We start from the raw sequence: 14,785 nt of genomic DNA, 5'->3' as shown, positions 1-14,785 counted from the left end.
CTCGTGCGAGGGCCCCAGCTGCAGCAGCAAAGGGCAGAGAGACATTTCCAGGAGTCGCTGCGAATTGGCCCTGCTGAGCATCTCCCCGTCCAATCTCCTCGAAAATTGTGTAAATATCTGCTGAAAACGGTTCTGCCTGGCTCCGTGCCCCCACTGCCCTCCGAGCGTGGTCCCCAGGCGATGCTTTCCTTCCTCCGCTGCCCTGTTTATGGTCTCTGCCAGGAGAGGGGGGCCTTTAGCCTTGCTGGGAAGGAGGAGACGCGGCGAGAAATCTGCGCAGAGAGGCCATGCGTGTGCTGTGCTCGTTCCGCTTGTCTCCCGCCTGTTGCTCACGAAGGGGAGGAAAAAAAAAAAAAAAAAAAAAAAAGACTTTTATCTGAGCGGGAAGAAAGTGAGGGAGCTGAAAGCAAGGGGCCGCGTTTCGTGCTCGGCTAGGTGCTGCTTTGCAAGCATCTTAGCCCGTGTATGGCAGGCTCTGCTGCTGTCTGTGGTCAAAAACCAGCGAAGGAAAAAAGGCTCTCTCATCCCTAGAGGAGGCTACAAAGCTCCCTTTCTCTTGCTACTGAACCTTCACAGCTGGACTCAGTTGCTGGCTCCTCTGCTGCTGGAGCAACTGAATTATTGAAAGGAATCTTGATTTCGTTTTCTCTTTGCCGTTTTCGTGTGTTGTGTTTATTGTCTATAGATATTTTTAAAGTCTGAAGCAATTACAGCTGTCAGAAAAGAGACGAACTGTGACAGGCTGATTTATATGTACATTGGATGTATGCAAGAGAGGGAGAACGGAGCCGAGGAGACAGCCCAAGGATTCTGCTGGGCTTTAGGGAGCAGGAGCCAGCGATGCTGGGTTTAAATTCCTTGGGATGTTCAAATAACGCCCGTGATTTCCTCACACTGAGCCAAATCCAGCCCTTGCATGGGCTGGAGCTCCTCGGCAGGAGCTGCCTCCCTTCGTAGCGGGGGGTTAATCGGGGCTGGGATGTCTGGAAGTCGCCCCAAACCCACTGCACCAAGCCCAGCCAGGTCCTTCCCTCCCTATTTAAGATGTTCCTGGTGATCTGGGCCCGGCTATGGTGTTAGGAGGTTAACTGGAGGGGTTTTTGGGAGCCCTCTGCTTTTGATAAGAAGCCCAGCTTTGCATGGGGAGCAAGCTCTGGAGTGATGAGTGATGGTTTTGTGGGGTCCTGTGCTCGAGGGCGTTCCCCAGCAGCTCACAGGGGGGTCCCCATCCTGCCGGGGTGCTGCAGCAATTGGCAAAAGCAGCTCCTTCTGTTCCTCACCACTTCGTGCATCCCTGAAAATTGCCTGGTCTAAGGGAAACGCGATCCTGCACAAGGGGTTTCATCCGATGATGGATGACCTTGCGGTCTCGGAGAGCTCTGGCATGGAGCTTGTGGCCCCAGGGGGTCTGCGGCTCACACACTAAACCCCTCCTGAACCCAAAGCAGGCGTTTGTCCCTCCCTGCCACGGGCAGAGGCAGCTGCAGGGCTCAGCTCCCCCTGCCAAGAGCCGGGGAGCGGAGAGGGGAAGGCTGGAGGCAGCACATCCCACCTGTGCCAAATTCGAAGAGCAGAGCCTTCGGGAGAGGGAGAAGTCAAGAGGGACTCGCGAAGCGATCCCCTTCTCGTATGACCTATCGGCACGCACCATAATAATAAAGCTCCGTTTGATGGAGTGTTTCCTCTGCCCGGCACAGCTCATAATGTTGTCGAGATTAAATAGCACAGTTAGTGAATTAAGTGGTAGTTTACAGGGGATTCGGAGGCTCCGGGGATTAGTAACGGGCTACGGATCCTTTCACATCTAGGTCACCCATTTGAATCCTGCTCAGGTTGGCAGCGATTTGAAGGAAAAAAAAAAAAAATAAATTATTGGTGCTGTGTGATGCTGTGGTGAGGCACGGGGGGAGGCAGGACTTTGGGATAAGGTCCCATGTGGAGAAACCCTTGGGGACAGCGGGTGGGGGAGGCCTGGCAGCACTGGGGTGCAGCACCCCAAATTTCTTCTCGACCATCCCAAAAGGCAGGAGCAGCCCGGGGCAGGGGTCCAGCAGCGGAGGATTTTAGCTGAAGGCGAAGCCGTGTCTCGGCTGCTGGCTCTGCACTTGCTCAGAGGCTCCAGGACTTTGTGCTCCGAGGCTGGCTCCCCGGCACCTTGCACCAGCACGAAACTGTGCCTGGAAACATGAACGTGTTAGCTGCTAGCGGGGGGAAGGAGGAATTGCCAGGCATAAGCAAACGTGCTATTTGTTAAATTATGAGCTGATAAAAAGTACTCGGGGACCGTGCGTGCAGCTGGGGAGGAATTCACCACCTACACTCACGCTGCGTGTCTGTGAGGTGCGGGGACCGGGAGGGCACTCGCTGCCCCCCCCGATAACGGGGAGAATTGTCCCGTGCCTCAGTTTCCCCTCCTGCAGAGGGGCTTTGCAGCCTGGGGAGGGGCAGGCGAGGAGGTCGAGGAGGGCAAAATGTCAGAGGTGGCTCGGTGCCGGCCGCAGGTAAGCACGGCGGGGAGGCGAGGGGAGAGGCGCGCGGTGCGTTGGGGGTTAAAGCGGGCGTCCTTCGCCTGCCAGGCGCGCTGCTGCCGCTGCCTGCGTGCGGTGCGGTGCGGGGTGCGTGCGGGTGTGCGGGAGCCAAAGTGGCGGTCAGCGATGGAGCCGCTGCCATGACAACCCCGGGCAGTCAGCCTGAGCCTGCCTGCCGCGCAGGGATGCTCGCGGCCAGCCGCGCCAACGGGGCTGGGATGCTGCCGCTCGCCCGCGCCCCGCCGGCCACCCCGCTTCTGCGCTGAGACATCATCGTCCCGGAGCTCCCGGCATCATCCCGCAGCTCCCAGCATCATCCCAGCATCGTCCCCACACCCTGCATCCCACCCGGAGCAGCCTGCTTTTGGGAGCCGGCGGTGGGGCTGGAGGAGAGGAGGAACTGCTGGGCACCTCGGAGCCCTTTGCCCGCTGTGCCTTTTATTTTTTTTTTTTGCATCTGGACCTGTTTGTTAGCTCGCTCCAGGGGTGGTGTTTTTTTCTGGCTTTTTAAAAATATTTTATTTTTTTGTGGATTTTTCTTTTTGGTGTTTGGTTTTTGTTATTGTTTTTTTGTTGTTGTTGTTTTTTTTTGGACTGCCCCCGCTCGGGGAGCCGTGAACTCGGGACAAGTGTGCGTGTGCGGGGCGGGAGCGTGGCGCAGCCGGGCGGCTCCCGGCACCTCCTTGCCCAAGTGAGCCTCGGACTGCTTCCCGGGAAGAGCCGGCTCGCCCAGCGTCCAGCACCTTTGCCACTTCTCCTCCTCCTCTTCCTCCTCCCCCCGGCCCTCCCGTCCTCCTCCCTCACCCAAGGATACTGGGGACTCCCTCCGGATGCCGCTCGGCAGGCTCAGTGCTCGCAGGCTGCCTTTCCAGGGGCTCTCCTGATCTCCGTGGAGCTCCGCATCGCTCGCCTCCGCGCCTGCCCCGGTGGTTTTGCTCCCCCCCGTCCCCACACACACGCACCCCCTCCCTCCTCTCCCCCCTTTTCGCTCCTGGTGGCCTTGTCGGGTGTGTTTTTTGCCTGGTGGAAAAGTCCCTGCTGCCCAGGATGGGGGTCGGTGGGTGCTTAGCCCTGCCCTGGAGGTGCCTAGTCGTCCTCTGTCTCAGGCTGCTCTTCCTTGTGCCCGCAGGAGTGCCCGTGCGCAGCGGAGATGCCACCTTCCCCAAAGCTATGGACAACGTGACTGTGCGGCAAGGGGAGAGTGCCACGCTCAGGTAGGAGCTGCTGCCTTTCTGCCTTTTGGGGGAAGGGGGGATCTGGGGGGGTCGTGCAGCGCGGGGCGCGGTCGGTGCCTTCGGGGACGTGCCTCAGTTTCCCCGCGGGGGACGCATCCCGTCGGCTGGCGGTGCAGGACGGGCAGCGAGACGGAACGGAGATTTGGGTGCTGGGTTTGAGGGAGGGGGGCACAGCTGGCGTTGGCTCAGCACCCCCCAGTCCTCACTGGGAAAGTTACTGCGGGGTTGGAGCTTGGTTTCTTTGTGGTCCCCCTGCTGTGGCTGCGGGGTCCTGGTGTGGGGTGTGCCGGCAAGGGGGGCTGCGCAGGGGTGCGGCGCTGGTATGCATCACCGCTGGAGTTGTGGAAATCCCGGAGGGGTTTTGTGCCTCTTTCCTCGTGTCTGGATCCGCTGTGATGAGGGGTGGATGCCGCCTGCCTTAAAAATCCCCCTGCTCCAAAGGCAGGGGGGTGCTGCTACCTGCTGGCATGCCCTCTTTGGGGTGGGGGGAGATGTGGGGCTGGGGTTTGCGCCCTGTGCCGAGGTCCTGCCTGCAGCCACAGCCTGAGGGGTGCAGGTGCTGATTTTGACCAGTTTAGCCCCCGGGATGTGCTGCGCCCAGGTACCTGTCCCAGCAGCAGGTGGGTGCAGTCCTCCAGGAGGTGCTGGCCAGGCTGTTTGGTAGCAGCGTTATAAATAAAAAGCTGTTTTTAAATTTTGCAGTGCTTACAACTCGAGTTTGCTCGGGAGGGACTTTGGTGGCAGTGCCGTGTGTAGGTGACACGCTCACATCTGGGTGTGTGCATGGGAGCTGCGCTCCTGCCCTACGCCAGCGAGTGGAGCAGGGCCAAGCCAGGGCAAAAACCCTGCCTTAAAAACCCCGGGGAGGTTTCTAAGCCAGTGCCCTTCTGGCAGGGTGGAAGGATTTAACCCAGGGGTTCAGTTTGGCCCCCAAAAAGTGAATCCTGCTGCTTGCAGCCCAGCCTCTCATCCCTGCAGCCCCTGCACCTTCCTGGGAGGAAGGGATGGAGCGGCCAGGTGGCTGTCTCTGGTTTTGTCTTGTGTCCTGGCACAGCTGGACCAAGAGGCTGGGAAACTGGTGCATGAGGGAGGAGGACAGGGTGTCTTAAATCAGAGTGCACCCTATGATTTTTGGCTAAAATAAAACACCCCTTTTCCTCCCCAAATTATTTGGGCTCTCCTAAGCATTAAAAACCCTATAGGTCTTGCAATGGGGGCGTCAAAGAGGGACGATTTTGTGTTAGGGGAGGTCTGGGCAGCAAAATCTGCAGGAGGGTGGCAGTAGCAGGGTAGCACGAGAATGGGCTCCCTGAAAACTCCCTGGGAGGAGGAGGAGGAGAAGTGCTTTGGGGTTTGTGGCTCTGACTGTGCCACCACGGCCCCACTCAGCCCTCTCCCCACGTGCAGCGTGCGTGCTGACGCACCGGGCACTCGCCTGGTGTCCGCAGAGAACAAAGGGAGGCCGGGGTGAGTCAGCAGCAGGGATGCTTCCCTCGTCCTCGGCGAGGCCTTTTGGGTGACAAACGGGTGACAAATCCTGCACCTGCTTCGGGAGGCAGCCCTGGGGAGGGAGGGCAGCAGCTCGGCATCGCCCTGGGGCTGCAGCGTGTGTCCGAGCTCGGCTGGGGACCTGGCTGGTGGCGAGGGATGTCCGTGTCCCTGTGCAGGCACCTGGGCACGAGTGTTGTCACACTTGGGAGTCCTGCACGTGGGCTTTGGGGTTTGCAAACAGTGCCGGTGACATTCCCAGCGCCCTGCCCCTTGGAGCAGGTGTTGCTCTTGGAAATTACGGCGTGCTGCTGCTGCCAGCTCCTTGCTTCAGTTGGGGAGCTGGTGAGGTGGAGGATCGCATTTTGCAGTAGCAGGGGCTGTTTTATTTTTCCTTCTGGTCTAAGGTGGGGATGACCAGGAGCTGTGGGTCCAGCGTGCTGCGTGCCCACGTAGGTCCCAGTCCCTGCAGGCTCCGTGAGGAGCCGAGCACGTGAAAAAAGCACGCTTCCAGCCGAGGAAATCAAGGGAGCGTGAATCTTCCTCCCTGCTCCCCTCCCAGCCCAGCTCCCGGCGTAGTGATCGATGTGCTGGTGGGGAGTTCACTTGGTCGGAATAGCAATGCTGCTCCGAGAGGCTCCGGCTGCTGCCCACAGCACCCACCAGCGACCCCAGCAGGGTGGCAGGCAGGGGGAGAAGCTGGAAGCGTGCACGAGGCGGGGATAAACATCCCTCCTCTCTTCCCACTCGTTTCCATGCAGGGTGGGAAGATGGCGAGGTACAGCCAAGGACTTGGAAGGAAGCATATGTCTCTGGAGGTCCCTTCTTGTGCTTTTTTTTTTTTTTTTCTTTTCCCCAGCTGACAAAAGGAAAAGCAAGCTGAAAAAACGTAGCGGCTTCTCTACAAGTCCCTCTTTGGGCGAGCTGCAAGTAGGTTACTCCGTCGGTGGTGGCGGGGTGCCAGGGACCCCACAACGCCCTCGGTTCGAGGTGCCAGGGCAGAGCGAAGCGCTGTGCGAGCTGAGGCGTGTGCTGAGGGCTGCACCCCAAGGACTGGTGCTGGTTAATTGCTTTGTGCTCCCCTGCCCAGCCCTAACGTCTGTTCTAAAGGGCACGGGCACTGCTCCGTGGCTGTTGTGTAACCGGGTTTCACATCGCCGTGTTGCGCAGCCGCTGGGGCGTGTGGCTGCAGGCGCTGTGGTTGGGGCTGGGGCAGTTTGGGGGCAGTGAGGTTTGGGAACCCTCTTGCTGCCAGATCCCACAGGCTCTGGGGATGTAGAAGAAGGGTCCCCAGGCAGACGCGCTGCCCTGTGCTCGTTTAGCTCCAGGGATGGATCACAGCAGGTGCTACAACTGGGAGTTGGTGCAGGACTGGAGGTGTTCAGGTGTTTCCTTCTGTTTTAGGATGTCTGCTGTGCCGTGCTTTGGTACCAGCAGTGTAGGTCATTATTAAATTGAAACCCCTGGTTACAGCTAGGGATGGAGCTGGAGTCTGGGGCTGGAGGCGCTGGATTCGCTCCTGGAAGCAGCAAAACCTGCAGGGATAGGAAAAGGGTTGGGGGATGCTGGGTCCCACAGCTGAGGTTTTTTTTACTGGTGGTGCATTGCTCTCTGAGCTGAGGCTCCTCCTGCTTTTGGGGTTACGCTTAGGACTCGAGCAGAGGCTGGGATAGGTCAGAGCTGTCTGTGTTCCTCCCACCTGAGGACGGGGTCCATCTCCTCTCCCTGCAACCCCACAGCTCCCGGCCGGTGCCTGCCCTCTCCAGGATGGGACTGCACTGTTTGCAGCCCCATCCAACACTGGAACCGAATCCAGGCGTTTCTGAGACCCTTGGAGGAGTTCTCTTAGCACCAAAACAAATGCCTTGATTACGATTTCGCTTTAATTGGCAGCAGTCAGCGCTTTCCACTGCGAGGCTCTGACGATGCCATCAGCATGCCCTGGCACGGCATCCCCCCAAATTCACCGGTGCCCCGAGCGGGTGCCGTGCAGATCCCACCGGAGGGCGAGGACCACTTATTTCCTCGGCTCCTCTCCACATCGCCCCTGGCTTTCTTGGCTTTATTTGCTCCCTCTTTGATTTGAATGGGAAAAGTCAAATCTGAGTTTAATGTGAAACGAAGCTTTTTTTTTTTTTAACCCCGATGTTTCCTGTGGTTTCCACTCAGGCTTTGAAAAATGCCGTGCGCTCTGCCACTAATCTCTGCAGTGTTTTACCCAAGCCTGCTTTGCAAATGTATTTTGCCCCTGTTGTGCTCTTGAAGTAATTTTCGAGAAATGATAACTTGGCCGTGAAACAAAACAAAATCAAGCGTGTTTGTTTGACTTTCATGGATACAAACAGAAACTGCCTGTTTGCGAAGCAGAAAGGGATCTTACTCAGAAATGGGTCTGCTTTCTGCGGCTCTGTGCTGCTCCATCTTACTCCTTTTACCCATGGGAATTTGTGTTTTTGTGCAATGTGACCAACAGGGCTGGTTTGTGGGGTCCGAACCCGGCCCCCTCCCAACTACCTGCAGCCCCCCGGGATGGGGCTGCCCCTGCTGGCTCCCTGCTGGAGCCGTGGCAGCCCCCGGCTGAGGTTTTGGTCAGCTGCAGTCGTGGTTTTGCAGTCGATGAGCAGGGAAGAGCCTGCCAGAGCTGGGGGACTGGGCTTCAGGTTGTGCATCCATGAGTTAGCGGTGTGTGCTGCCTGGGAGCAGGGTGGGGCTGGGCTTCTGGTGCAGGTAAGGAAAGCAAGACAGGGCCAAATGCAGAGCAGGAGCTGTATAAAATGGTCTGGTGCTCATTATAAAACTTATTTGGTAGCTTGTGGCTCTCTGCCTGTTTTCCTCAAGGCTCCCTGTGCCATTTGATGGTGATGGGGGCTGCCATAACCCCGGCAAAGGGACGATGCTTGTCCAGCCCTGTCCCATACGTAGCATCCCAAGGGCACCCCGAGCCGTTCCCCATTCCTTGTGGTGCTCCCATGCACTTGTACAGCCCCCTCCTTGCTGGTTCGTGTTCCTCTCCAGGGCTCAGCCCTATGGCACGCTGCTCCCATGAAATATTCACCCCATAGAGTGGCTTGAATGGGCATGGAGTGGGTTGGAAGGGACCTTAAGGATCATCCAGCTCCAACCCCGCCTTGTTCTGATGTTCTCCAGTTTCGATACCTGCTGCATCTTTTGTTCTCCTGCTGCTATTTAATGAGGGCCTATAAAGACTGAAGCCCAGGAGCTTCCCTGCCTGCTCCCAAAGCCCAGGTGAGGCAGGGCCATGGCCTGGGCTCTGATTGCAGAGGCTGAGGTGTGATTATTTGCTGGTTTCTGAGCAGTGAGGGACTTGGGAGAGCGTGGGCTGGGCTGGGACCAGCCCCCAGCGCATGGGGTAAGGAAGGAGCTAAGCCACTGACCACTATGTTAACAACACAGCTTTTTCCCCTGTCTTCTTTGGTGTCTGGTAAGATCATCTTCTCCTGCAAACCTCTCTGCTTTGGTTCCTGAGGGTTAGGGAATAAATTCGGGGCTGTGGTCACCCCTCCCATGTTAAAATAGATGTGTGCGCGTTCTGCATCCACGCTCGGGAACTCGGCACAAACACAAGCAGTGCAGAGGGTTAGGATTTGAGCAGCTGCTCGCTGTGCAGCCCAGTGCCACTTCACCCTGCCCCTCTCCTCCTGGAGCTGCTGGATGCTCCTTCGTGGTGAGGGTTTCCTCTCTGCGAGCCTCCAGCACGGGGCTGCAGCACCCCCTGCGCACCCACACGCGGTGTTTGCGCCTGGCGAGTCGATGGCTTTGCTTGCGCTGGCACGTTTCTGAAAGAGGAGTTTATTGCTAAAGTGACCTGTCAGCAAATCTTAGCCACCTCTCCCCCATCTCCGAGATGGAATCAGCTTAAAGTGGAAAAAAAAAAAATGTCATATGCATGGATTTTTTTTTTTTCCCCGAGTGCAATTTCCATCTGAGATGAGACAAGCTCCTGATTGCTGTGCCAGAGGAGGGTTTCCCTTTATAGCTCTCCTGGTGGAACTGCTGCCTGTAGTTTGGTGGCACTTGCTGGGCTGGGGTCACCTCCTGCGTTTCTGGAGCTGTCATCTCCACCGTGGAGCTGAGTGCCTCCAGCCTACCAGCTCTGGAAAGATGCAAATCCACCAGGCTTGCACCCTGCACCCCTCGGAGATGGGAAGGGCTGGTGGGACCGAGGGGACTGAGCAGCCCAGCAGCTACAGGGCTGGCCAGTGGAAAATTGCTGGGGTGGCACTTCTAGTCGCTAAGGCAGGGTTATGAAATGGAGGTTCAGTTCTTAGCCTTGCCATCACCACCTCACGTGGTGTTAGGTGCCCTCCTAGGTCCTATAAATGCCTATATTTGCGTGCGGCAATTGCAACGTTTCCTCTCCCCGGCTCCATGAGTCATCTGCTTGCTCTGCAGTCTTTTTGTGGCAGGATGCGTCCCTCTGGAAGGAAAATGTGTCCTCCTGGAGGGCACCACAGATGGGCAGCGGTGTCCTGCTCCTGCTGGGAGCTTGAAGGGGCTGCTGCGAATGTTTTTCAGTCGTAGGCACTGGGGAATTGTTGGTGTGGGGTTTGTGGTGTGTGGCTGTGGTGTTGTAGGGCTTTCCAGTGGGTGGATAGTCTTTAGGTTGGGGTAGGGGTTGGGGATGTGGGTGCTTGCCTAAGGCACTGCTTCTTCTGCTGGCTTCAGAGCAGTTGCTCCAAGTTATCCTGCTGGAAAAAGCTTTTTGGTCTAGCAGGGCTGTCCTTCGCTCCTTCCACACCCTGCCCGTTCCTGTTTATGGTATTCGAGCTCAGAGGCCCTTATTTTCCTCTAGGAGAAAAGGGGGGAAAATAGGAAGGAATTAATCTACGGCCACATCAGTGGGAGAATGGGCTAATAGAAATTGTAATGAGAACACAGTGCCAAACAAACGAGCAAATGGGAAAACGCGATCCCACCAATGCAGTCGGGAGATTTATGCCGACAAAGGGGCCGATCCAGTGCTCATTAATGTCACCACGAGTCTTTATCCTAACTGTAATGGAGTGTGGATCGGGTCGGAAGACAGCGTTTGAGTCTTGCTACAATATGCAAACTGTTAGGGCGCCGTGTGCGGAATAGCAATGCGGAGAGCCCTCTCCCAGCAGAAACAGTTTGCTCTTTGTTGCATGCGGCACCTTTGCAAGGCGAATGTGAAATACCTTCTGCTCCCCTTGGGTTTGCTTTTCGGAGGTGCAAGGCTGCGAAGGAGCCGCCAAAGTCTGAGAAGCGGGCTTAGCTGTCTGGGCGCAGCAGCGTCTGCTGAAATGCCAAGCGCGCCTTAATCATTAGTATATTAAAAATCTCGCCTTAAGTAAGGATTCTTCAGCCGGCAATTAGCGGTGTTGGCTCTGCCCAAGCAGCAGGCATGCTGGAAGGCAGTCGATAGTTTATATGCAAAGAGAGGAGATGGGAGAGCAGGCGGGTGGCTACGGGAAGCCCAAAGGCAAAGGGGTCTCTGCAGCTGGATTCCCCCCGGGAGGAGAAAAGGGGGTCAGTGGGGTGGGGACGGGGTGCGGGGGGGTGAGGTGGGGACACCCCAGGGAGGGTGCCGCGTTGGAAAGGACACCGAGGGTCAAACGGGAGACGTGTGAGTCCAGCTCTGCATGTCAATGAGGACAGAGTAAATAAGGAATAAAACCACCTTCCAACACGAGCAGCTGGTGAAATATCACAGGTTTTTTGTTGGCTTTTTTTTTTTTCTCCCAGAGATGGGAGATTTTGACCGGCTCTGCAACCAGAAATGGCTGTGACACCTGCATCTGTTTTATCAGACACATGCAGAGCCCCAGACATGATCCAAACATCCGATTTTTGAGTCTGATTTTTTTTTTTATTATTTTTTTTTCTCATGGTGTGACCATTATTTTCCCAGCATCACATTTGCTCTTCAGCAAAACCAGGGTACTTAAGTTCGAGCACAGTGGAGAGCTGTTGGCCAAAACAAATCCTCAAAGGTATGGAGGAAGAGCAGGGCAGCTCCAGGTTTAGAGTCGCTCCCAAATCTGTAGGTGGTTTGGACCTACAGGTAGGCACAGCACTGACATTTGAGGTCACATTTGGGTTCTTACCCTTAAGTCACCCAAATTCAGTATATTATAGGTGAGGGGCTTTATTCCAGGATAATCTTTATTACATTTCTGTTCTTCTGCTACAATCCAATATCAAGGTCTTGACTTCAAAGGAGGAGCAACCTAGGTGAAAACTTGAGCAAGTGTTTTCCAGGTCTCTGAAGGTCTGAAGCTCATCTCGCATTGGCGTTCGGTGTGAGCTAGCACCTGCCTCCTGTACTGTTATGTGAAAATCTCACACTGAAGTTAGAGTTTGTTATGTAAGAAAAAAAATATATATATATAAATATATATATACATATTCTGAAAAAGATCTTTTTACAAGAAAGAAACATATATATATATTTTTTTTCTGGTAGGAAGACAGATCTATTTCTTTCTTGCGCACCTTGACTGGAAAATGTTTATTTTAGAATTTTCTTGTTGGGAAAAGGGCAGATTTGGATTTGGTTGAAGGAAGAATGTTTTTCTTTTAGTCAGGGTTTGAGTTCATTGAAGTATCTTGTCAAATTTTACAAGAAACATTTTGATTCAGCTGAAGCAAGATTTAGGGATTTAGAGCGTCTTATGGGAAATAGTGTAATTTTGACTTCATTCAGTCTCAGAAGGGAAAAATTCCTGGAATCAGTTTCCCTTGAGCTGCAAAACATCTTTTCCTGCCCACCTCTGCAGCTTTATGTTTTGAAATCAATTTTTTCTCTCTTACTATGTCCTTCCTATTGCTTCCTTCTAGTTGTGGGAGCTGTTCTGCTCGGCTCGAACACGGTTTCTGTTGAGTATCAGCTCTCCGAGGCTGAATTTCAGGCTGTCCAATGCATGTTTTGACCCTGTTTGCTCAGCAAACTCGTGCAGCGTACAAGTTGGCAAAATGTTGTGTTGTGTGGGGAGGGAGCAGTTTGGGTGCGGTGCTCCAAAGCACCTTGGTGGTGTACGTGGGACGTGATTTAGCTCTCTGCAACCATGAGGAGCAAAATGTGTCCGATACCCTTGACGTGTGTGTGCCTGGGAGATTGAAAGAAGACCAGAATCCCCTCTCTAGATATTTATGCTCTGTGCCATGGCAGGACCTGGTTATAAGGCCAAAATCCCCTCGTGGGTCGTGACTGCTTTGTCACGGAGATGGATGTCTGGGGGAGATGCCTTCACCCGTGCACATCAGCTGCATCTCCTAAATTTCTCTGCTTGTCCTTGGCTGGTGGAGGACGGCAGCTGCAACCTGGTTCGAAGCCAGCAGCGTGCAGGCTGTTGATGTTGTTTAGCAAGACGTGGGGCTTCCAGCCCAGGCACGTTAATGTGTCTGGAAGCAGCATGTGTGACACGTTGGGTGCGAGAGGCCCACCTGGATCAGCTCGGTGCCCTCTGCCTGTTCCAGTGGCGCTGCCCTAGGGAGTCCCAACAGCAGGCCATGGTCGTGGGGCGATAAATGTCCTCCTGGTCCATCTAGGAGTGCCAAAATCTCAATGGGTGGGCATCACGTAGGAGCTCCAGCCACCCTGCTAGGACCAAGGCCGGGCTGGATGGGGATTTGAGCAATGTGGGCTGGTGGGAGGTGTCCCTGCCCATGGCATGGGGTTGGAATTAGATGGGTTTTAAGGGCCCTGCCAACCCAACCCACTCTCCGATTTTTATGACCTTGGTTGGTCACTGGGAGCTGTGCCGTGCCCCCTGTGGTGACCTGGGGAGGAGAGGACATCGCTGAGGGGAGGTGTCCTGGGGACAGAGGGCTTCTGGAGGCAGCGAGGTGAGGCTGGGACCTCGCGGGGCCGGGAGATGGGGAGATGTCAGCTCTTCCTCGCAGCTTCCCTTTGCGGCGCCAACTGTCAGTAATTTAACTAACGTTTTGTAAATAAATGTGGCATTCGGACAGCTGTCACCGCGCCTGTTATAAACACTCCTTTTGTCACTAGAAGCTGGCAGTGCCGCTCCGTTTCCCCTGCAAATGCAGCTACCACTGCCAGTTAGCTCCTGGAGCCAGGGCTGTCAAGGAGCCGCATGCCGGCCGGCGGCTGAGAGGCTGTGGCTTTGCGCAGGGAGCCCAGCGAGGCATTGCCAGGGCCTGGTGCGAAGGCAGCTTTTGCATCTCAGAAAGAAATAAATGGCCTGATCAGCGAGCGAGAAAACCCATCTCGGTGATCCCAGGCGGTCCAGCTGCAGTGCCGGGGGTGGCGCTTGTCCCTCTGCCACCACATCCCTGCCCTGTGGGGACCGCAGGTAGGGTGCGCCCAGCCAGACCCCGGCTTTGGGGCACCCAGGGAGCAATTTGGCAGCAGCACCACAAATGCTTTTCACCTTGGCACCCAGGCTCTGTGCACATTAGGCCTCGGTTTCGGTAAATTCGGTCTCTCCGGGACTGGGTTGGATTGGAGTGCGGAGATCTGTCCTTGGAGCCTGTTGGTCTTGCTTGTCCTACTAGGAGCATATTCCAAAGCTTCGGGCAGTCTGGATGCCTCTCCTCCTAACAAGCCTGACTGGAGAGAGGATGCTGTTGTCTTTTTCCTGGACGGGAAGTCTCGATCCCATCTCCTCTCATTTTTCAGGGGCCCTTGCACCTCCAAACCGCCCTCCCCTGACCCACGGCGCTATCAGGAGGCTGTCTCCTGGTGTAGGGTGTCTGAGCTCTCTGCAGTCAGCACCTCCAGCCTCGCCGTGCTGCATTGATGTGTGATGCAGGCAGTACAGGAGCCGGCACATGACATCTCTCTCTCTAAGCTGCTGTAAAATTAGCTTCATCTCAAGTGGCAGAAAATGATCATATCCTCGCTTGAGGGCGATGAAGAATATTCCTGAGTCACTGCTAGTGATGAAACAGGCAGAAAATCCAGAGTGATGCACAACTGCCCACTCGGTTTTAATCGCCGAGGCTATTTGCTTCTGCAGAGCCTGCAGAAGCAGCTCCCTCCTCCTCTCCCTTGTCTCCATCCATCACCCCGTAGTGACCCAGGCTGCTCATCCCAGCAGGGCAAGGCCATTTCCAGTCCCACCAGGGCCAAAAGCACCCAGTGCCTCTTTGCTGTTCCCCTGGGAGGAGAGGAGAGGGTAGAAGCTTCCTTTTCCGAAGGGAATAGAGGCAACAGAAGCAGCCTGTGGTCCTTAGTTCCTCTTGCAGGCTGCACAAATTCTGAAGCCTGTGAGAAACCCTCCTCCAGGATCACCCTCGTCTCCACAAATTTCCCCTGCACTCGTGTCTCAGAGGCAGCCGCCGCGCCTAGGAGAGCGTTGCCTTTCATGTTCCTCCCATCAGCTTTAGTTCAAAGCTAGCTCCCTGGATTTTTATGTCGCTGTCTTGGAATAAAGCACCCCCTTTCCTGCAACTGCCAGCTCAGTGCTTGGGAAACACCTTGCCAAATTTGCTGGTGACTAGGCCAAGAAAACCCTTCAAAACACTGATGATCAGAAGCACGGCGCTGCAATGCTTTCATCCCCTGCATATGCTCCCTGCCAGCCT

General features: G+C 55.6%; 1 protein-coding gene across 1 annotated transcript in view; it reads left to right on the top strand.

Annotated features, from left to right (window-relative positions):
* Positions 1–3,575: 3,575 nt before the first annotated feature.
* LOC309886892 (protein CEPU-1) overlaps positions 3,576–14,785 on the top strand; it is a gene marked incomplete at both ends in the record, with an annotated part of 132,292 nt that continues 121,082 nt past the window's right edge. The window contains one exon of the mRNA XM_082778196.1: positions 3,576–3,742. Coding sequence (XP_082634322.1) covers positions 3,576–3,742 — 167 coding nt within the window. The remainder of the gene's footprint in view (positions 3,743–14,785) is intronic.

The sequence above is a fragment of the Aythya marila genome, assembly GCF_965140915.1.
Source record: "Aythya marila genome assembly, chromosome: 23".
NCBI classification, from domain to species: domain Eukaryota; kingdom Metazoa; phylum Chordata; class Aves; order Anseriformes; family Anatidae; genus Aythya; species Aythya marila.
The sequence above is the reverse complement of the archived record's forward strand: the minus strand, read 5'-3'. Positions and strand labels throughout refer to the sequence as shown.